Source organism: Heterodontus francisci, chromosome 7, assembly GCF_036365525.1.
Source record: "Heterodontus francisci isolate sHetFra1 chromosome 7, sHetFra1.hap1, whole genome shotgun sequence".
NCBI classification, from domain to species: Eukaryota; Metazoa; Chordata; class Chondrichthyes; order Heterodontiformes; family Heterodontidae; genus Heterodontus; species Heterodontus francisci.
In genome coordinates, this window is record NC_090377.1 from 66,333,011 (window position 1) to 66,357,398 (window position 24,388).

At 42.3% G+C, this 24,388-nt stretch overlaps 1 protein-coding gene across 3 annotated transcripts in view; it reads left to right on the top strand.

Annotated features, from left to right (window-relative positions):
• The window catches only part of prpf40a (PRP40 pre-mRNA processing factor 40 homolog A), a 101,037-nt gene that overhangs the window by 38,010 nt on the left and 38,639 nt on the right, over positions 1-24,388 (top strand). For all 3 annotated transcript variants that reach the window (XM_068035316.1, XM_068035318.1, XM_068035317.1), the window contains 6 exons: positions 702-905; positions 1,250-1,361; positions 5,319-5,383; positions 19,103-19,267; positions 23,697-23,805; positions 23,934-24,084. In XM_068035316.1, coding sequence (XP_067891417.1) covers positions 702-905; positions 1,250-1,361; positions 5,319-5,383; positions 19,103-19,267; positions 23,697-23,805; positions 23,934-24,084 — 806 coding nt within the window. The remainder of the gene's footprint in view (positions 1-701; positions 906-1,249; positions 1,362-5,318; positions 5,384-19,102; positions 19,268-23,696; positions 23,806-23,933; positions 24,085-24,388) is intronic.

A 24,388-nucleotide genomic window follows, 5' to 3' on the forward strand; every position in this document is an offset into this window, starting at 1 on the left:
GACTTCCGTGTGCAGGTGTTCCCGCTCTCTCTCTTGAGCTGCTGCTGCTGGTTGTCTTCCTTTCTTAACAGTTTGCTGTGAGGCTGTAACCGCTGAGTTCCCCTTTTACAGCCTGTCTGCCTTCAGAAAGTCTGTTCAATTTATCACGACTCAAAAGTCAATAGCTTATTGTACTGTTTCAATATGCAGAGTCCAGGTCTGGTTTCACAGAGCCACTTGGACTTTCCATTGTTCCCAGGTGTTAACAGCTGTCTGGTACATTTGCATCTTCCGAATTACTGACTCCTTGTTTTACAACCTACAGTTTCTGTTTTTCAAACACATTTCTTTGATCTGTGTTATCTGTTGTCCTGGTAACCAAGACTTCTGTTTTGCCTTTCGCAGAGTGGATGTGAGGTCACCTGATCTTGTGGACTCTGTCTTGATCTTTTAAAAATCACAATCTTTAAAACATAATCATGTTACGAGGCCCAGCATTCATAACACTACTCATATACAACGTTTAGAGGTCAGTTACGTGGCAGCTTTAGCAAAGATGGGAAGTTATTCGTAGGTATTTTGTCATTAAAAGTTCCGTAATTGCAAAATAACAATCTTAGCAACCTTTAGATGTCGTTCTATGTTGAACTGAGAGATATGTATCTGCAGTCAAATTAAATATTAGTTAACAGATATTAATCTATATCTCATAATTTCAACAGAGTGAAGGAGGCTTCTGTATCCACTGTAACTTCTGTTCAAGAAGCAACAACTACTACCCCAGTGGAAGTTATTGAGAATGAAGTTACAACCACTGATGATAATGAAAAGGAGCAACCATTAGCTGTTGAGCAGCCTGAGCCTGAACCTGTAGAGGTTATTTCTCTGCCAGTAGAAGAAGCAACAAAGCAAGAAATTCAAGAAAAGTATGCTTTAACCTGCTCTACATAATGTGATGTAGCTGAATTGACGAACATGTTGCAGTTTATCATTTTAAACATGATTGAAAGTGAACCTTCGTTTGAAACCAAAAACCTTATTTATAAATTTGTTACAAATTAATTTTCCATTTTTTAACTTTTAAACCATATTTCTATGGCTAAGATGTTGACTCAGTGGCTGACTTGATTTCTAGTTGTAATGCCAGGCATTTTGTTCAGTTTATAAATCAGCCATATTAATGTAAAATATCGAGAAAAAATCATTTTAATTTGAAAAATTATTCCAAAAATAATTTGTGTTTTATAATTCCTATATCTTTATTCCATAGTGATATTCCAAAAAAGGAGGAGGAGGTGAAAAAAGAGCCAGTCAGGAAAACTTATACCTGGAACACAAAAGAGGAGGCAAAACATGCATTTAAAGAACTATTAAAAGAAAAGGTATTGGCTGGGAAATGGTATTTTAATCATTAATAAAACCTGTTTATTTGTAACAAGCACAATTTTTTGTGTTTTAAAACATGTACGTTTCCACTTAGATTTTTTTCAGAGAGCTATCCATTTAGCCCCACTTCCCATGGCCCTGCAACTATTTCTTTTTCAAGTATTTATCCAATTGTCTTCCATTATTTCCAGCAGTGCATTCCAGATCGTGATTCTCCATGTAAAAAAAAACTCTTACCTTCCCTCCGCTGCATTCCCTGCCACGCGCCCCCCCCCCCCCCCCCCCACAAACTCCAGATTCCTTTGTCAATTATCTTAAATGTGTTACCCTTCGTGACCACTCCACTATAGAGGATAATGCACCATGAGCAGCGAATATAGAATATGAGATTCAAGGAAATATTAGTAAATTGCTTTCTCCCCTGAAATGAGTATTTGGGACACTAGTACTAGGGAAGGAGAGCAGATGAAGAGTGAAGTACGGTGTTATGGAGAGAATGTTCCTTAGAAAGATAGGACACACCCAGTCAAGGGTTCTTTTTCTCCTCATGGTCGAGAAGAAGCTTCAGCTGAAGAAAAAAAAGGAGGACATGGCAGAAGCTCCAGAGCAGATATTATTGAGAGTGAAAAACTGGGAAAAGGAATGAAGGTCTTACAGGAAGTGGAGTAAGAAAAGTATAATCTAATTAGTTTTGACCGTCAGTGAACTTACAGATGTCAGTGGAAAGACCTTTTTCCAGACCCTGACATGGGGTACACATTTGGCTGGCTTTGAATGTGTTACAATAGTTGGAACTCATTGACCTAATCTTGTAAACTAAATTACTTTGCAGCCTTGGGTAGTTTCCAGGATCACTTTAACTTCTACTGCAATGTTCTCTTCAATGTTCAATTTTTTAAAACAAATAAAATGACATGCCTTTAAATTAGAGAGTTAATTAAAATTTTTCCCAGTTCACCAGCAGTATTGAGTAATCCTGTTTCAGGTATAGTCGATGATGGTGACATAAAATTCTGCACTTATATTTATTTGCTTCGAGCTTCCAAAAACAACTTGCATTTTTATAATAGCAAAATACTTTAGATGTTGGAAATCTGAAATAAAAACAAGAAATGCTGGAAATACTCAACAGGTCTGGCAGCATCAGTGGAGAGAAGCAGTGTTAACGTTTCAGGTCAGTGACCCTTCTTCAGGACTCTGCTCTCTGCACAGATGCTGCCAGACCTGCTGAGTATTTCCAGCATTTCTTGTTTTTATTGCATTTTTATAAGACTTTTAAAGTAATAAATGGCTAACGGTGAAGTGGAGTGAGATTACTGTGGAGCAGCAATAACAAAGTGGTTAATTATATTGATGGGTCAGTTAAATACAGATGTCATGCTAAAAATGTACAGTGCTTTGATCAAACCCCACCTTGAGTACTCTGTTTTTTTGGCTGTTGAGACATTAAGCCATTAATGTTAAAAGACATTAAGTGTAAAGAAGAACCATGAGACTTATCCTTAGTGTCGGGGGTTAATTTACATAGAAAGACTGCAAAAACTGGGGTTCTTCAACCTTGAAAGGAGCCATCCAGTGAGTGGATCTTCCACAGTACGTGAAATGCATATCCAATACCATTGATAAAGGAAAAAAGACTTTCATAGATATAGTGCCGTTCATGACCTCAGGGTGTCACAAATTGCTTTACAGCCAATTAGGTGCTTTTGAAGTGTGGTCACTGTTTTAATGTAGGAAATGCAGGAGTCAATTTGCATACAGCAAGCTTCCAGAAACAGCAGTGTGACCATAAGAAAACAACACAAGAAATAGGAGCAGGAGTCGACCATATGGTTCGTCGAGCCTACTTCGCCATTCAATACGATTGAGGCTGATCTTAGGCTTCAGCTCCACTTTCTCGCCCACTCATCACATCCCTTGATTCCCTGAGAGACCAAAAATCTGTCTATCCCAGCCTTGAATGTATTCAACGATAGAGCATCCACAACCCTCTGGGGTAGAGAATTCCAAAGATTCACAACTCTTTGAGTGAAATAATTTCTCCTCATCGGCCCCTTATCCTGAGACAGTGCGCCCATGTTTTGGATACCCCGACCAGCGGAAGGAATCTCTGTCTACCTTAGCCAGACCCTTTAGAATCTTAGATGTTTCAATGAGATCGCCCCTCGTTCTTCTGAACTCCATAGAATATAGTCCCAATTTGCTCAGCCTGTCATCATAGGACAGCCCCCTCATCCCAGGGGCCAATTTAGTGAACTTTTGCTGTACTGCCTCCGATGCAAGTATATCTTCTTAACTGTGGAAACCAAAACTGCACACAGTACTCCAGATCTGATCTCAGATGTGGTACAATTGTAGCAAAACTTGTTTATTTCTTTACTCCAGATCCCTTGCAATAAAGGCCAGCATGCCATTTGCCTTCCTAATTGCTTTCTGTACCTACATGCTAACTTTCTGTGTTTCTTGTACAGCACACCCAAGTCTCTTTGAACAGCAACACTTAGAAGTTTCACACCTTTTATTCTGCTTTACGATCAAAGTGAATAACTTCACACTTCCCTACATTATACTCCATCTGCCATCTTGTTGCCCACTCACTTAACCTTTCTATATCTCTTTGTAGTCTCTGTGTCCTCCCCACAGCTTACCTTTCCACCTACCTTTGTATCATCAGCAAACATTGACTTATTACTCTCTGATTCTTCATCTAAGTCATTGTAAATAGCTGAGGCCCCAGCACTGATCCTTGTGGCACTCCACTATTTGCTACCTGTCAACCTGAAAATGCTCTGTTTATGCCCACTCTTTGCTTCCTGTCCACGAACCATTCCTCTATCCATGTTAATATATTACCCCCAACTCCATGAGCCCTTAGCTGGCCTATTAACCTTTTGTGTGGCACCTTATCAAATGCCTTTTGGCAATCCAGGTATACTACATCTACTGATTCCCCTTTATCTACCCTACTTGTTACATCCTCAAAAAACTCTAATAAATTTGTCAAACAGGATTTCCTTTTAGTAAAATCATTGACTTTTCTAATCATACTATGATACTAATCATGACCAGACAATCTATTTTTTGTGATGTTGATTGAGGGACAAATATTGGCCAGGACACTGGGCCATAACTCTCCTGCTATTCTTCGAAATAGTTCCATCGGATCTTTTGCATCCACCTGAGAGGGCAGAGAGGCCCTTGTTTTAACATCTCAGCTGAAAGACGGCACCTCCAATAGTGCAGCACTCCCTCAGCACTGCACTGGAGTATCAGTCTCAATTTTTGTGACCAAGTCCTAGAGTGAGATTTCAACCCACAGCCTCTGACACCAGCGAGAGTGCGACCAACTGAGCTGTGGCTGGCACTTTAAACTAATCCAGGGTACTGTTTCAAGGAATGACAGGAAGTTAGAACAATGACATCTAAATTAAAACTAGCAAATGGGAAATTTGAGAATTGTCAGGAAATAATTCTCTGAGTTTGTATGATCAGCCATGATCGTATTGAATGGCGGTGCAGGCACGAAGGGCCGAATGGCCTACTCCTGCTCCTATTTATCTATGTTTTCTGTGACACTTGGCATGATCTTGCATGTAGACCTGTGCAGCCGAGTATCGGAGACTTATTCAAGAAGCAGATGATGTAGTGGTGTGGGGTGGAGGGGAGGGGTAAGATTTTCTTTATTCTGGATGGATGAGCTAAAATGGGATGAATAGCATCCCTAATTTGTATTTTTCTTTCAATTTGTAATTCAACCTTGGTAAATAGCTGGGGAAAGGAATGTAATCAGAAGGTAAGGGTAGTGTTTTTGGCAGGAATTAAACAATGTCGATGCAGTTTTTCTCAGTGTTCGGTTGGAAAGAGGAATGGTTTATCCACAACTTGTTTTCTGCTAGACATGCAACTTCAGTAAAGTATTTGCATTTAATCTCAGATATTACCTGCTTCTTTAGGGTGTTCAATCCAATGCCTCATGGGAACAAGCGATGAAGATGATTATAAATGATCCTAGGTATAGGTAAGTTTCAAAACTTTTCTATTTAATCTTCTGTGATCCTCTGCTCAGAATAAAACCCTAATTAAGTAGCTGCCTTTTTTTATATGTATAACTAAATGAAAGCAAAACTATATGACTGTTGCAGTGTAAAGCTAAAGAAGGATATTTTTAAACAAAATAAATTGGCCAGAGAAAAGAAAATATTTCACAGCTTTGTGAACTTCGTGAGATTTCTGTCCCATGATACCTACAATACATTGATATATTGAGGTGGTTGGTAGAGGTATGCACACGCAGACCCACGATTTTTGGGAGTTCAAATTTTCATATCATTTCTTCCGGTTCTGCTGGGTCAAGGGGATCCTGCCTGCAAAGATGATCTCACAGGGGAGATTATTGCCCTATGTGGGGTTTTGGGGACCAATGAAATGGAAGAAAATCTTTGGCTTGTTGTTGTGTTCCAAGTTTCTTTTTTCTTATCTTCCTGAGACAGTCTGGGTTTGTGCTGGGCTGTTCTGCATCCAAGAAAAGACTCCAGGAGAAGCCTATACATTACCTGTACGAGCTGGTATATATTTGTTGCTTTTCTCACCTGGTCTTGCTAGTCCCATCGTATCAGTTACAGATAAGGCCATCTCTGATCTCTTCCTTGTGTCACTCAGCACCACAACCCCCTTCCATGTCCCAACCTTGCCACCTCCTGTGTCCATCCCTGGGGGAAAAAAATCTCAATTCAATTACAACTGAACTTCCAAAATCCCAACTGTCCAGCCTTTGGCCCTCCGTTTGCCACAACATTTCTGCAGCTAATGATTTGCCTAACTTCACACTCATCTCCACTTTTGATGCCCTAATCCCCAGTAAAAGCATTACATTCTCCCACCCTGGCCATTCCCCTGGTACGGCCCAAGGGACGCAGACTTGAAAGGATATGGCGGACAGCTGGTTCAGCTATCCACCGCCAGATCTGGTTGGGCCACAGAAAACACCATCGGGTCCTGCTTTCATCTGCTAAAACTGCATATTATACCAGGATCATTCTGGAATGCAAAGATAACCCCAGCTTCTATTCTCTAATGCAAACTGTCATCTCAAACCCCTCTCCACTGTCTCCTCCACACCCACCTCCAACAATAAATGTGAGGAGCTCATGGACTTTTTTGTCACTAAGATTGAAACCATCTGATCAGTTGCTTCTGCTGCATTGCTTCTACTAGCCCACCTGGTCAAACTTGCTCTAATACTCCCCATTGCCCTAGCCCTGAACTTGCATCTTTCTCGAGTTTCCATTTTCCCCATATGTCCTCTCTGAGCTCATCTTGTCCATGAGACCTACCTCCACCCTATTCCCACTAAACTGCTGTTCACCCAATTTCCCCTCCTGGTCCCAATGTTAGCTGATATTTTAACGGCTCTCTTCAGGTATTGTCCTCCTCTCCCATAAATCTGCCGTCATCGCCCCTCTCCACCGTCCTTGCAACTACCATCCCAACTCCAACCTCCCCTTCCTTTTCAAAGTTCTTGAGCATGTTGTCACCTCCCAAATCCATGCCCATCTTTCTGGAACTCCATGTTTGAATCCCTCCAATCAGGCTTCTGCCTTGGCTACAGTACCGAAACAGTTCTTATCAAAGTCACAAATGACATCCTATGTGACTGTGACAAAGGTAAACTTTCCCTCCCTGTCCTTGACCTGTCTGCAGCTTTTGACATGGTTGACCACACCATCCTCCTGATGCCTCTCCACTATCGTCCATCTGGGTGGGACTTCTCTCACCTGGTTCCATTTTTATCTATCTAATCGTAGTCAGAGTATCATTTGCAATGGCCTCTCTTCCTGCGCCTGAACCATTACCTCTGGTGTTCCCCAAGGATCTATTCTTGCCCCCCCCATTTCTCATCTACATGCTGCCCCTCGGCGACATCAGTTTTCAAATATACGGTGACGACACCCAGTTCTACCTCACCACCACTTCTCAACTCCTCCACTGTCGCTAAATTATCAGAGTGCTTTTCTGACATTCAGTATACTGGATGAGCAGAAATTTCCTCCAGTTAAATATTGTGAGGACTGAAGCCATTGTTCTTGCTCCCCGCTCCAAAGTTAGCTACTGACTGCATCCCTCTAACTGGCAACAATCTGAGATTAAGCCAGTCTGTTTGAAACCTTGGTATCACCTTTGATCACGAGTTGAGTTTCTGACCTCATATTAGTGCCGTCCCTAAGAGTGCCTATTTCGAACTCTCGAGCATCACCCGACTTTGCCCCATCTCAGTTCATCTGTTGCTGAAACCCTCATTCATGTCTTTGTTACCTCTGAACTTGACTATTCCAACGCACTCCTGGCTGGTCTCCCACATTCTACCCTCCGTAAACTTGAGGTCATCCAAACCTCTGCTGCCCTTGTCTTAATTCGCACCAAGTCCCGTTCCCCTATCACCCCTGTGCTCTTCATTGGCTCCCAGTCAAGCAACGTCTTGATTTTAAAATTCTCATCGTTGTTTTCAAATCCCTCTTTGGCCCACCCTTCCCTATCTCTATATTCTGCTCCAGCCCTACAACCCTCTGAGATATCTGTGCTCCTCTAATTTTGGTCTCTTGAGCATCCACGATTTTAATTACTACACCATTGACGGCCGTGCCTTCGGTTGTCTAGGCCCTCGGCTCTGGAATACCGTTCCTACACCTCTCTGCCTTGCTTTCCTTCTTTAAGACAATCCTCAAAACCTATCTCTGACCAAGCTTTTGGTCATCTGACCTACTATCTCCTTGTGTGGCTCGGTGTTATATCTTGTTTTATGATGCTCCTGTGAAATGCCATGGGACATTTTATTACATTGAAGGCGCTATATAAAAATAAGTTGTTATTGTTGTTCTCCAGAGCTGGCTTTCTTAGAGCTAGCAGTGATTGATACACTAGGGATATTGCTAATGGCACTTGGTGCACAAGCGATTTTGCTAGTGGAGCATGTTAGCCAGTGGGTGCACTCAGTAGTCTCGAGCCTAGGTCTGCAGGAATTGAGTGCTGTAATGTGTTCTGTGATTTCCCAAACTGCTACCTTGAAAACTCAGTGTGAGGCATAACCAGAAATGTGCATTCATATGCCTTCTAAATTGCAGCCTCTCCAGCAGTCATTCACTGGGAAGGGTGGAATTTGTGGATTATCTGTGGGCGCACTTTATGTATTACCCTTAACTATTGACAAATGTAGGAGATAGCTGTGAGGATCTGTTTCTTTAACTGTTTCAATTCTGCCTCTTTTTGGCAGACTGGGTCTCATTTCTAGGCCCTCAGGCTTCCTATGTTGCCTTTGATCTGCAGGCAAATGTTGATTAAAGGTCAGAAATGTATTTGTAAGGATCTGTTGAAAACAGTTCTGCTCGGAAGGTGCCTCACATTGGAGCTTTTTCAGTGTGGCTCGGTCCTGGGGAAAGTGTTTAATTTGGAGTTAGCATTATTAGTCATGTCTGTTCAGATGAAATTTGTCTACGAGCTGTTGAAGGGGGTAAGTGGCCTTTGTCAAGGAGTTGGTCTAGCCTGGTGATGCCTTTCTCACTTAGAATTCGCATTTGGTGACTGTGTTGAGGAGTTCTCTTGCAACAGATTGGGGTGAAAGCTGGTAAACTACAGCGGGTTTTTGCAGTTGTGCAAGGCTGATTACGTTGAGACTATGAGGTGTTTCTCTTTTGGCATTCTCTGGGATATATGAAAGGCAGGCTATGTGTTGTGAGGGTGGTCGTTTAGGATGCACTCTTCTCCATATTCTGCCTTAAGTTGTATGGTCAGTTTGAATTCCAGGTCATAATAGTCTAGAGTTGGATTGTCCAGTAAATACTGAGATTAATATGGTGAATATTCCTTAATATTTGGGGACGCGAAGATATTTGAGGCATATTTATGGCATCTTGTCTCATTATTCCTATGCCTGTTGAGATCTTGGAATTCTCAGCTGGGATCCTGACTGGCAGCATAGAATGGTTAGAGCAGAGAAGAAGGCCATTTGGCCCAACAAGTCTGTGCTGGCTCTCTGCAACAGCAGTTTAGCTAGACCCACTGACTTCAGGTGCTTATCCAATTCCCTTTTGAAAGCCATGATTAAATCTGCCTCCACCACACTCTCAGGCAGTGCATTCCAGATTCTAACCACTTGCCACATAAACATCTTAAACAGGTAAACAGGTAGAGGAGGTTATTTTCCTTTCTCCTGCTGTCCTCTTGAGGGATATGAGCAGGTTGTTCCATTTGTCAAGGTAAGCGTGCATGATGGTGGGTTGGAATTTGTTTTTTCTGTTTACGGGCCGATGAGTTTGAGAGTTAGTGATATCGTTGGCTTAAGTTAACTGCTGAATGATTACAAAAGCTTTTGTTTAAGAGCAGCCACTCAATTGTTTGTGCCAAGTACTCAGATAGAATGAAAAAGAAAGGTATGGCTAAGTCATTTGGACTCCAGTCACGGCATCAGTTTCTTAATGGAGAAATTTCCTATTTTTTGGTTTTTAAGCTATGACTGTTTAGTCAAAAGAATATCAATACTAGGTTCTAAGAACTTCGGTATAAAGGTGATACCTTGGATTGTGTTAGGTTAGCAGTTCTCAAAAGTAAATGAACTTGTTGGTTTAAACGTAAGAAAATAGGAGCACCAATAGCATGGGAAAGCTTGGTGTACGGAAGACTAATTAACATCTGCAGATGTTATAGCAAAATCATTTAAATGCTGTCAAGTTCACTTTTTCCAAGATTAATTTATTTTTTCTTTCACCACAAACATCAGTCCATAGTATTAAAAAATTCACAGAAATAAACAGAAATTGGGGAGGGAGAGACATACAAGTCATTTTTCTCTATCCCCATTCTCTGATCTTCTGTTATCAAAGGCATTAACTCCTTGCTGAAATATAGTTGCATGGATGCTGGTCACCCTCCAATCTCATCTTTCTTAAGCTGGTGCTGACAATGAGACTTGGGCCACAAAATTTGGCTGCTCGGTGCCCATTTTCAGCGCAATGAGTGCCATTTTGGCTCCAAAATGGCATGCGTGTGCATGCACTTCTAGTATGAGCTGCACCTGATATCATTTTGGTGAGGGCATTGGCACATGTGCAACATGCCTCTGCCAGATATATGACATCAATCAAGGTGTACCACTGACTTGATGCCAGTGCTGCCATTTTGGAGCTCAGTGATCCAGCTTATATTGTCTCTTGAAATACACACAGCTGAACCTGTGTTAAATAGCAGTCCTATTTAAAGCGATCATCAACTAACAGTTTTGTTGCTGATTGATTTCTACTGACTCTTGTGGCAGTTGTTGAAGTGTTTAGTTTCTAGAGTTCTTTAACGTTGCTAAAGGCTGTAGGGGATAGTGTGACAGGTGCTGAAGGACTTAGTTCTGACTTCAAGGATTCTGCACAAACTACTTATTTCCCAGACATGGGTGCAGTAGTTTATACACCCCTTGGACTACAGCATGACGGGGCGAATGAGCCAAAGTGGCACAGAACAGGATATGCTGCTGGAAGAGGGAGGAGGGGGAGAGGGCTCTCAGCAGGAGGCCATATCTTCCCAGGGTGTTCAGGGAGTAACTCTCCTCCCTGAACCTTAGCAAGAAACAGTGTGTCAGATGTCTTATCTTCAGTAAGGACCTCCTCACTGAAAGCTGTCACTTGCTGCCACCACAATTGCAACCTCAGCAGGTGAGGGCCGCATTGCCAGTGGCTGTGAAGGAGCCTTCTCTGCTGCGTGCTGCGCAACCTTGCCTTCATGAGATGCAGCTCTTCCTCCTCCTCAGCTGGTCGCTGTATAGCTGGCAGGAAGTGCAAGGGAAGAGGAAGCCAACACGACCCCTTTCTGGCTGGGCTGTCCATGAACGACTCATCTGACTGCGGTGCCAGCAAACATAACCTCAGTTCCTCATTTACCAACAGTCCCACGCTTTATCTTCCCTCTGTTACTGACCATCACAGCATCTACCATAATGCAAAAATAAAAGCCACCACAAAATAAACATTACAAACCAAATTTATAAATCAAATCATACCATATTTCTTACAAATGCCAACGAATCACATTTGTGCATACCCTTAGTGCCTTTGGTCTCTTAGTGCTCCTATGCAGTGCTACTCCAGTGTCTTCAGCATGGCCAGTCAAAGGCTGCTGAATTTCAGTGGAGGACACGGCCGATGGCCTTCCTGGATGACCTCAAGCTGCTCTGGTCCTAGAAGGCTGAGCTTCAGACTGCACCATTTCAACATGGATGACAGCAGTCTGGGTTGGAGTGGTGGGAGACTTTCATCCTGAGAGGAGATAGCAGGTTCATGCTCCACGGAGCCACTGCCACACCCCAAGGTGGCGCTTCAGCTATCTTAGTAATCTGTTGCAGGACTAATTGCTGGACTGTTGTGCAACCCTGAAAGCCCCGTTGAACACCGATATCTGTGGCCATGGTGGCAACAGTCTGAGCTTGTGGGGCGGCACAGTGGCGCAGTGGTTAGCACCGCAGCCTCACAGCTCCAGGGACCCGGGTTCAATTCTGGGTACTGCCTGTGCGGAGTTTGCAAGTTCTCCCTGTGACCACGTGGGTTTTTGCCGGGTGCTCCGGTTTCCTCCCACAGCCAAAGACTTGCAGATGATGGGTAAATTGGCCATTATAAATTGCTCCTAGTGTAGGTAGGTGGTAGGGAATATGGGATTACTGTAGGGTTAGTATAAATGGGTGGTTGTTGGTCGGCACAGACTCGGTGGGCTGAAGGGCCTGTTTCAGTGCTGTATCTCTAAATAAATAAGAAAGCTGATCTTGCAAGACTTCAGTCTGAGCTTCCACTACAGCACCCAGACTTGAGTGGCTTCTGCTTGGCTGCACTGTAAGTTGAGACATCGGCCATCAGACGCTACATCATGGTTGAGCCCATAAGTGTGCTGATGGAATTTGCAACCACTTCCACGCTGAAAAATGGACTCCAAGCTCTGCGCAAAGCCTGGTGCCAAGTTGGTGCCAAACCCCTCCATACTCAACATTGCACACAGGCTTTCTGGCATGCCTGTTGATGCACCAAGCATTTCATTGTACATACCCATCAGTTGTCTAGTCCATCTCATTGAAGTGGTCATCTGAGTCATTAGGAGCAGAACTTATGTGACCTTACTCTTCAGCTGCAGGCCACTTATGCCTGGTGAATCACCATGTGCAGATCCTATATCTATCATTATCTTTATATAGACTGGACAAATCAAATTAGCAATAGTAGTTTGAAGGATGCATTCATGGAATATATTTAAGAAATGAGAGCAATTTATCGTAGAACCAACCAGGGAATAGTCTATTTAGGTCCTGCTTTGTGTGATGAGACAGGGTTAATTCATAATCTCATAGTAAGGGGTCCTCCAGGGAAGGGTGATCCGAGTATGATAGAATTTCATATTTGAGTCAAAAGTGACATACTTGAGTCCAAAGCTAGATTAGATAAACCCAGTTACATGGGTGTGAGGTGTGAATTGGATATGTTAGATTGGGCAATTGGATTAAGAGATATAATGGTAGAAAAGCAATGGCGAACATTTAAAGAAATATTTCATAATTCTCAATGAATCTGCATTCCATTGAGCAATAAAAACTCCACGGAAAAAGTGATCCATCTGTGGCTAACTTGAGGTTAAGGATGATATCAGATTAAAAGAAGAGGCTTATAATGTTGCCAAGAAGAGTAATAAGGCTGAGGATTGGGAGAGATTTAGAAACTGGTAAAGGGTGACCAAAAAATTAATCGAGGGAAAAAATAAAATGAGTAAATTAGGAAGAAATATAAAAACAGGTTGTAAGAACTCTGCAACTATGTAAATAGGCAGAGAGTGGCAAAAGTAATGTGGGTGCCTGAGAGGCAGAGAATGGAGAAATTATAATGGGGAAATGGCAGAGATGTTGAATAAATATTTTGTGTCTGTCTTCACAGTAGATGACACAGAAAGCATACCAGGAATAGTGGGGAACCAGGGGTCTAATAAGAGTGAGGAACTTTAAGAAATCAACATTAGTAAAGAAAAATTACTGAAGAAATTAATTCAACTAAAAGCTGACAAATCCCCTGAACCTGATGGCCTACATCCTCGAGTTCTAAAGAGACTGCAGAGATAGTGAACTCATTATAAACTCAGAGTTATACAGCATAGAAACAGGCCCTTCAGCCCACCGTGTCCATGCCGGCCATCAGGCACCTAACTATTCTAATCCCATTTTCCAGCACTTGGCCCATAGCCTTGTATGCTATGGCATTTCAGGTGCTCATCTAATACTACTTAAATGTTGTGAGGGTTCTTGCCTCTACCGCCCCTTCAGGCAGTGTGTTCCAGATTCCAACCGCCCTCTGGGTGAAAATTTTTTGCCTCAAATCCCCTCCAAACCTCCTGCCCCCTACCTTAGATCTATGCCCCCTGGTTATTGACACCTCCGCTAAGAGAAAAAGTTTCTTCCTATCTACCCTATCTATGCCCCTCATAATTTTGTATACCTCAATCAGGTCCCCCCTCAGCCTTCTCTGCTCTAAGGAAAACAACCCAAGCCTATCCTGTCTCTCTTCATAGCTGAAATGCTCCAGCCCAGGCAACATCCTAGTGAATCTCCTTTGTACCCTCTCCAGTGCAATCACATCCTTCCTATAGTGTGGCGACCAGAACTGTACAGTGTTTTGTACAGCTCCATCATAATAAAGGCAAGTATCCCATATACCTTTCAAACCACCTTATCTACCTGTGCTGCTCTCTTCAGTGATCTATGGACAAGTACACCAAGGTCCCTCTGATCCTCCATACTTCCTATGCTCCTGCTATCCACTGTATATTCCCTTGCCTTGTTAGTCCTCCCAAAATGCATCACCTCACACTTCTCAGGATTAAGTTCCATTTGCCACTGCTCTGACCATCTTACCAGCCCATCTATATCGCTCTGTAAAGGCTTTCCTCCTCACTATTTACAATACCACCAGTTTTCGTGTCATCTTGCGAACTTACTGATCATACCTCCTATATTCTCATCTAAATCATTAATGTACACTACAAACTGCAAGGGTCCCAGCACCGATCCCTGCAGTACACCACTGGTCACAGGCTTCCAATTGCAAAAACAGCCCTCAACCTGCTTCCTGCCACTAAGCCAATTTTGGATCCAATTTGCCAAATTGCCCTGGATCCCATGGGCTCTTACCTTCTTGACCAATCTCCCATGCGGGACCTTATCAAAAGCCTTACTGAAGTCCATGTAGACTACATCAACTGCTTTACCCTCATCTACACACCTAGTCAGCTCCTCAAAAAATTCAATCAAATTGGTTAGACATGATCTCCCCCTGACAAAGCCATGCTGACTATCCTTGATTAATCCTGTCCCTCAGAATTTTTTTCCAATAGTTTTCCTACCACTGATGTTAGACTCACTGGCCTGTAATTACCCGGGTTTATCCCTACTACTCTTCTTGAATAATGGTACTACATTCACTGTCCTCCAGTCCTCTGGCATTTCTCCTGTGGCCAGAGAGGATTTGAAAATTTGTCTCCGAGCCCCTGCAATCTCCTCCCTTGCCTCACATAGCAGCCTGGGATACATCTCATCTGGGCCTGGGGATTTATCCACTTTTAAGCCTGCTAAAACTGCTAATACCTCCTCCCTTTCAATGTTAATTTGTTCAATTATATCACAATCCCCCTCACTGATCGCTACACCTACATCGTCCTTCTCCATAGTGAACACAAATGAAAAGTAATCATTTTAAAACTTCACCTACGTCCTCTGGCTCCACACACAGATTGCCACTTTGTTCATTAATGGGCCCTACTTTTTCCTGGTTAACCTCCTGCCCTTAGTATACTTATAAAATGCTTTGGGATTTTCCTTTATCTTGCCTGCCAGTGTTTTTTCATGCCCTCTCTTCGCTCTCCGAATTACTTTTTTTAAGTACCCCCCCTACACTTTCTATACTCTTCTAGGGCCTCTGCTGTTTTCAGCCCTCTGAATCTGCCATAAGCCTTTTTTTTTTCCTTAGCCAATCCTCTATACCCCTTGACATCCAGGGTTCCCTGGACTTATTGGTCCTATCCTTCACCTTTACGGGAACATGTTGACCCTGAACTCTCACTATTTCCTTTTTGAATGACTCCCACTGGTCTGATGTAGACTTTCCTACAAGTAGCTGCTCCCAGTCCACTTTGGCCAGATCGTTTTATCATATTGAAATTGGCCTTCCCCCAATTCAGTACCTTTATTTCCGGTCCATCTTTATCCTTTTCCATAACTTACTTAAATCTTAGAGTTATGGTCACTATCTCTGATATGCTCCCCCACTGACACTTCTACCACTTTTCCAGCTTCATTCCCTAACCTTAGGTCCAGTACTGCCCCTTCTCTTGTAGGACTTTCTATGTGCTGGCTCAAAAAGCTCTCCTGGATGCTCTTTAAGAATTCCGCCCCTGTTAAGCCTTTTGCACTAAGACAATCCCAGTTAATATGGGGAAGTTGAAATCCCCTACTATTATTATGTTATTTTTGCACCTCTCTGAGATTTGCCTACATATCTGCTCCTCTAACTCTCCCTGACTGTTTGGAGGCCTGTAGTATAAACCCAGCAAAGTGATTGCCCCTTTTTGTTTTTAAGTTCTACCCATATGGCCTCATTTGAGGAACCATCCCTCCTTACTGCAGTAATTGCCTTCTTGATCAACAGTGCAATGCCACCTCCTCTTTTACACCTCCCCGGCCCCCTGTCACGCCTGAAGATTCTATACCCTGGAATGTTAAGCTGCCAGTCCTGCCCTTCCCTCAACCATGTCTCTGTGATAGCAATAATATATTCCCATGTGTTAATCAACGCCCTCAATTCATCTGCCTTTCGTGTAAGACGACTTGTGTTAAAATAGTTGCAATCCAGCCTTGCACTATTTGCTTGTGCCTTAACAGGTCTATATTTGCTCTGACTTCCAGACTGACTTAATTTCTTTTCTATATTTGGCTGTGTATCACCCCCTACTGTACCTCTACTCTGTATCCCGTCCCCTGCCAAATTAGTTTAAACGACCCTCCCCCAACAGCATTAGCAAACCTCCCTGCAAGGATGTTGGTCCCGTTCCGGTTTAGGTGCAACTTGTACAGGTCCCAACTTCACCAGAAACAGATCCTGTGATCCAGGAAACTAAAGCCCTCGCTCCTGCACAATCTCTTTAGCCACGCATTCATTGGTTGCGATCTTCCAGAATTCCCCAGCATTTGGAACGGTCCTAGTGGATTGGAAGGTAGCAAATGTATCACTGCTATTCAAGAAAAAGGGAGTGGGAAAACAAGGAACTACAGGCCGGTTAGCCTGACATCAGTTTAGTTTAGTTTAGAGATACAGCACTGAAACAGGCCCTTCAGCCCACCGAGTCTGTGCCGACCATCAACCACCCATTTATACTACTCCTAAACTAATCCCATATTCCTACCATATCCCCACCTGTCTCTATGTTTCCCTACCACCTACCTATAGTAGGGGCAATTTATAATGGCCAATTAACCTATCAACCTGCAAGTCTTTGGCATGTGGGAGGAAACCGGAGCACCTGGAGGAAACCCATTCAGACACAGGGAGAACTTGCAAACTCCACACAGGCAGTACCCAGAATTGAACCCAGGTCGCTGGAGCTGTGAGGCTGCGGTACTAACCACTGCGCCACTGTGCCGCCCAGTTCTTGCTGGAAAAATAATCGTGTGTTAATGATGCATGCTGTTATCAATGTGCAAATCAGCCAGCAGGTTCTGGGGGTTGAGAGATATTGCTGGTTGATTTACACTGCTTCACTTGTTTGCTTCATAGAGTCATATAGAGATACAGCACTGAAACAGGCCCTTCGGCCCACTGAGAACAGCAGCCACCCATTTATACTAATCCTACATGAATCCCATATTCCCTACCACATCCCCACCATTCTCCTACCACCTACCTACACTAGGGGCAATTTACAATGGCCAATTTACCTATCAACCTGCAGGGAAAACTTGCAAACTCCACACAAGCAGTACCCAGAACCGAACCCAGGTCGCTGGAGCTGTGAGGCTGCGGTGCTAACCACTGCGCCACTGTGCCGCCCCACTGGGGGAAAATGCTGGAATCCCTGGTGAAGAAGTGGAACAGGACACTTAGAAAATCATAATATAATTAGGCAGAGTCAAGATGGTTTTATAAAAGGAAAGTTGTGTTTGACAAATAGTTATTTTTGATCAGGGTAGATGAAGGAGAACCAGTGGATGTGGTATATTTGGATTTTCAGTAAGGTGCCACATGAAAGGTTTTTTTACACAAGGGCTCATGAAGTTGGCGAATATATTGACACGAATAGAGGACTGATTAAAGGATAGAAAACAGAGTAGGAATAAACAGGTCATTTTTATGATGTCAGGCTATTACTAATGGAATGCTGCGAGGATCAGTGCTGGGGCCTCAGCTATTTACAATCTAAATTAAAGACTCAGATGAAGGGACCGAGTGTGATGTATCTTAAGTTTGCCCACAGTACAAAGTTAGGTGGGAACGTAAGCTATGTGGAGGACACAAGGTGCCCACAAAGGTATATAGACAGGTTAAGTGAGTGGGCAAGGAAGTGGTAAAAAGAATAGCAAAACAGAATATTTTTTAAACAATGAGAAACTATTAAATGTTGGTATTCAGAGAGATTTGGGTTCCTTGTACACACAACACGCAAAGTTAGCTTGCAGGTACAACAAACAATTAAGGCGGCAAATGGTACGTTGGCTGTTATTGCAAGAGGTTGGAGTACAAGAGTAAGTATGTGTTGCTGCAGTTCTATGGGGATTTGCTGAGTTGACACCTGGAGTAATGTCTGTAGTTTTGGCCTCCTTACCTGAGGAAGAATATACTTGCCTTGGAGGTAATGCAGTGAAGATTCACTAGATTGATTCCTGGAAGGAAAGGGTTGACCATGAGGAGAGATTGAGTAGAATGGGCCTGGAGTTTAGAAGAATGAGAGGTGATCTCATTGAAAGGTACAAGATTCTGAGAGGGGGTGACAGGATCGCTATGGATAGGTTGCTTCTCCTGGCTGAAGGATCTAGAACTGGGGTGCATAGCCTCAAGATAAGGGGTTGGTCATTTAGGATGAGATGAGAAATGTCTTCACCTGGAGGGTTGTGAATCATTGGAATTCTGTTCTCGAATTTCTGAATGCTCAGTCGTTGACTATATTCATGGCTGAGATTAATAGATATTTGGACTGAAAGGGAATCAAATGAAATGATCAGGCGGGAAGGTGAAGTTAAGTTTTAAGATAAGCCATGATCCTGCTGGATGGTGGAGCAGGCTTGAGGGGCTGTATGACTTATCCTGCTCCTATTGTGTTCCTGTGTTTCGGTGCTATTCTCTAGAAGACACACACAGTCACTATTTGAGCTGCTAGCTGAGTGATGGTGTTTTTTGTTCATCAGTGTCTTCCTGCTCTTCCACCAGTGCCTGGCCAGGTTGCAGTTCTTAGCGATCTGAATTGAAAAAGGCATAAGGGTAGAGTTTTTTTTATGAGATGTTTTAAAACTTTGATGGTGAAAATCACTATTTTAGTGTTAATGTGGCCAAATTATGAGATGTGTTCCAATTATTTTGCAATCTTAGTGAACTGGTTTGTTAAACTCATTGTTCTTTTGTATTTTGTGTAATAATTCTTTCACCACTGTTTGTCATTTGTAACTAACCTTGTTCTTTGAATCCTGCAGTGCATTACCAAAACTTAGTGAAAAAAAACAAGCATTTAATGCATATAAAATACAGACTGAGAAAGAAGAAAAGGAAGAAGCCAGACTCCGCTATAAAGAAGCAAAAGAAAACTTTCAGCGATTTCTTGAAAACCATGAAAAAATGACATCTACAACCAGATACAGGTAGTTATTTGTATCATGATGAACAGTTTATCAATTGTAAGTTTATAATGGTGATACTACTGATCAGTTCTATTCTGTTCTCTCAGTGCTGCGAGTTCCTTATCCTGAATAAGGTGCATGTTTTTTGTTACAAATTCTGCTTTGTAATCTTGTTGACAGTGGTAATGAACATGTTTATTCCGGAAGCTGCCTAAAGGCTGTGTACATCTGTTCTGTGGTTTAGTAATGTCAATCCATTTTATATTCACATAAACCAATGGCTTCTGCAAAATCTGCTGTTTATAAACCATTTTTGTTAGAATGTCAAGTATACCTTAATTACATCGAAAAATAGGTTAAAGAAAAAAATTAATCCAATCAAAATACATTTTTAAGGATTATTTTAAATAATTAGTAAATCAACTCTCTAAATCCTCTACCCACATCAGCAAGAAAAAAGACAGATGCTGTAGTTACCTGTAATGTTTTTCACCATCCTACATAATTGCCCGTGGAACTTGGATATCAGATGCAGGTAGGCCGGAAAATGAAACTGTAGTTCCTTCATTCTGTTCGTCCATAGAAACTGTGATCTAGGTGAGGTAATGGAATTGCTACTTTGCTTGTGGTATGAATTATTTTTTTAAAACGTTTGACACTTTCCTGGCAATCAATTTTGGTGGTGTTATCAATTCTACTTCCAAAAATGCTGAAACTAAAGAACACAGTTCTTTTGTTCACTAACATTTTGTTGAAATGGAACATGTTTTCCATCTTAGAGCTGGGCCAGTATTCATTTTAAAATGTTTATGTTGTTTTCAATTACTAAGTTGTTACCACGTGTGGTCCTTCATTTAGGTTTGGTGTCAAGTATCCTCAGCATGTTATACTTATTGTGCTGATATCCCAGTTACATTCGGAGATGGTAGACTCTGTAATAGGGTTGCTTAGAAATCTGTCAAATATATAAGTATATTTTTGGTCTTAATTTTTCTGTTTAATTTTTGTTTTTGAGTTTGGGAAATTATGTCTAAACTACAATATGCAGCAATTGGAGAACCTAGGTATCTGTCTTATAATGGTAGCAAGTGAAGTTGGCGGCATCTATTAGGTAGAAATTTAAATCAAAAGTTTCAATGCATAATTATTGTTTAATAGCATGTCACTGCCACCAGAGGTGGCTGATGCTTGCTGGACAAATGCAAAGCAACAATTCAAGGTGTTGCAGCCCTGTTAAAGTTGATGGAGAAAATCAGTCTAATAAATCAGAAAAACAAGATTTTAGTTAATTCATTAATATGCATTTTTTAAACACAGTGACTCCTGAAAATGGAGAGCATGCATAGACCGATCGCGGATGTCATCAGTGCGTGCGAACATTTGCCAGCTTGCTGGTATGAATGTGCGCATACGCATGCTGACTTTACCACGTAATGACATCCTCACCCCTTAATAGCCACGATCGCTACCTCCATTCCCCCAAGCAGTGCCCCGCTCCCTCCCGCCATCCCCGCTTCAGTCATCACTTTCAATTTCCTGCTGCCTTCCCTCAGCCACTCGCCTTCGCCCTTGCCGATTCTCACCCCACCCCGGTCCGATTGCTCCCAGCCATGCCGCCCAAAGAAGTGATGGCGAAAGAGCCGCTGAGTTGGCAAGACGGGGAGCGAGTGGCCGAGAGGGGGGAATGTGGTGAGACCTGGAGCAAGGGGGTGGGAGCGAGTGGCTGAGGGAAGGCAGCAGGGAGCAAGCGGGCCGAGGGCGGGAGAGAGTGGCAGAGGGAAGGCAGTGGCGAGCAAGGAGCAAGCAGACGGGTGTGTGAGGGAGCGTCGAAGAGAAGCGTGATGGCAGGAGGGAGCGGGGTACTGTTGGGGTGGGATGGAGCGGCAATTGCGGGGATTTGGGTTTAATTTGTGTTTTGTGATAAATTGAGCAGCGCCATCTTTATTACGGGAAGCTGCCTGAGATGTCGCAAACCATGACATTTCAGTGGATGAAGCTGCATTGGCACAATTGCCAGTACTGTGCCACCTAGTGTTTGCATTGTCGGCAAATGCGGCCTTTTTAAAATTTGTTAGATCTGGTAACATTTTACTTGAGATACACTCACTGGATAGATATATCTGTCGTATAACAGTATTTTCTTTGTTGGCGTAAATGAATATGAAGCTACAGGCAAAATATGATTTTAGCATTCTACTTTTATAGGAAACAGCAATTTTTTGCTGAACAAAATGCCTTGTGAATGCTCATATCAACTGAGACATGGAATTGTTTTAGTATTTTCTTTGCGCAGTTGCAGCCATTAGCTGGCTCGTTTATGGACAATATGTTGCGTGTGTTGATTTTAGTTAAATATTACAACAATGCTCTGGCTCTGTACAATCTTTAGCATTTTTCCATAGGGTAGTTTAAATATATTAATTACATTATTTATCGACCTTTTCAGGGAACTACTTTTTTAACCAGCTCATTCAAATATTCTCTAAATTAATCTGATTTTTCATGTTCAAACCTTAAAGTGCAGTCTGGATGTAATCAGCAAAATGATGATCTTGCTTGGCAGCTAAGTGTAGCTGAACATTTTCCATTGGTGCACAACTGAAACAAAGTAGCACCACTTTTCTGGGATTGCAACCATCATGGGTAGTTTTACATAACCTGACTATTAAGAATGAAATCACTTTCATCTTCTGTATGTTATCACTGTGATGTCACTCTCTACGATCAATATTTACGGCTGAGCTAACAGTGTGGATGGTGTCATCACTTAAAAACTGTATTGTGGAAAATTCAAATTCCCTTTTCCAAGTAAATATGACAAGAAAAAAGCATCAGTTCCAGTTCTAATTTATAGCAATTATAACCAAAATTTGGGTGTTTATAAACCACATTCATTTCTATTCTTAAAGATTACTTTCACCATATTGGTCCAAAATTTGCTTTCGAGAGTAACAGCTAGGCTAATAGCGTTCACTGTTATTTACATGCAAATACCACTGCAACTCTGGCAGGAGCAGATGCATGATTAAAAGCAGAAATAGAGAACAGAAGTTGGTGTTGGAGATGTTGTTGCCTTTGCGGAAATTGTATCCACTGTCTCTGGTTCCCCATTCAAATGCACTGAGTAGCGTGGAGTTCCTGCACTTGCACAGTGGGTACAAAGTAAACTTGCCACAGAAAGTTTAGTCAAGTCATTTCAATTCGAAGTACTCTTTTCATGATGTGATGGGTGTTAATTTCTGACAGTCCAACCTCCTTGGTGCTGAAAATGAACTATTAAAAGTGTGGTGTCTTATTCCTTCAGATTTTAATTGCTATTGGAAATTTTTTTTAAGGAAATTTTTTTTAAAGAAACCTAAACTGAAACCATTTTTATATTTCCGTATTTTTTCTCTCTTAATCCAATCTTTATTTCTCGTTCTGCACCTGATTTGACAATAATTCACCCACTCTAATTTATACTTCCTTCAGTCCTCACGCTCTTAATTTCACAATGCTTCAATCTGATTGGTTATGGTGATGCACAGTTGCATGCCTTGTTCACTCAGGCCCCAAATGCTCTAGAGGCTGCCACACAATTTCCATCTCTAACTTTATTTATTTAGAGATACAGCACTGAAACAGGCCCTTCGGCCCACCGAGTCTGTGCCAACCAAGAGCCACCCATTTGTACTAGCCCTACAGTAATCCCATATTCCCTACCACCTACCTACACTAGGGGCAATTTACAATGGCCAATTTACCTATCACCTGCAAGTCTTTGGCGGTGGGAGGAAACCGGCGAAAGCCCACGCGGTCACAGGGAGAACTTGCAAACTCCGCACAGGCAGTACCCAGAATCGAACCCGGGTCCCTGGAGCTGTGAGGCTGCGGTGCTAACCACTGCGCCACTGTGCCGCCCATTGCCGGAGAAAATGTTATCAACGTGTAATGGGCACCGTTAGTTGCCCTGCCACAGAAAATTTTGGACCATTATGTTCTTTGAAAGTTTGGATTCATTTTTCAAAGACTCTCTATTGATATTCTCCCTTTCTTTTATTAAGTATTGACTCCTTGCTTGGGGTACAGATCTATACGTGCTGACTATTCTTTGGTACCTTGGCCAAGTATCCATTGTTGAAATGAGTGACAGAGACAGTCAGTTTATTATTTGCTGACAGGGAGCGTCATGTCCAAGCCCAAATCTGCCTTCGGCCATGTGCATTCCTAGCGGGCGTTGCTGGCTATTAACCAGATGTGAGAACTCTGGCTGAATGTCCTTTGTTTAACCCAGAAGTACTGAGTGCCTCTTATCAGTGATTTGGCTGAGATTGGTTAACTCAGCACACACCAAAGACTGAGTGTAGAACTTTCCTAATTCATACAACTCAACTACTCACTGATGAAAATTGTTGAACCATAAGGGTATATTGATTTTTTGAGTGATATTTTTGCATTTGTAATGTTCCAGGAAAGCTGAACAGATGTTTGGCGAGACTGAAGTATGGACTGCAGTTCCTGAGCGGGATCGACAGGAGATCTATGAAGATGTTTTGTTTTTCTTGGCCAAAAAAGAAAAGGTTTGATTATTTAAGAAGACATGAAACAAGAAAAGGCCATTTAACTTCAGGCGTTATGCCTTTTGTTTTATGTATTTCTGTGTTCCATGCTTCAGTGATCAATACAGTCAATCTTTACTTGATTTCAGGAGCAAGCAAGGCAACTGAGAAAGAGGAACACCCAGGCACTGAAGAATATCCTCGACAACATGGCTAATGTAACGTACTGCACTACGTGGTCAGAGGCACAGCAGTATCTAATGGATAATCCTACTTTTGCAGAGGATGAAGAGTTGCAAAGTAAGTTAATTTGTCAGAGCAGGGATGTACAGCCTTTTGGAGCAGGGAGCTGATTCGATGTGGCATGACCATTGTGTGGGCTTTATAAGATTCATACATTTTGGGTGCAGGCAGAATCCTGATTAAACAGTCACTTTTAAATAAAGCATTTGGACATTGAACATGCATTCGCCGTCCCTTCCGAATGTTTTACAGATAGGATCTTAGTTTCATATTTACAGAAAAACATACATTTACTTAACCAACATTTGTCACATAACAATATTGGTCAGTTTCTCATTGTGAAATCTGAACTTGCTCTGTT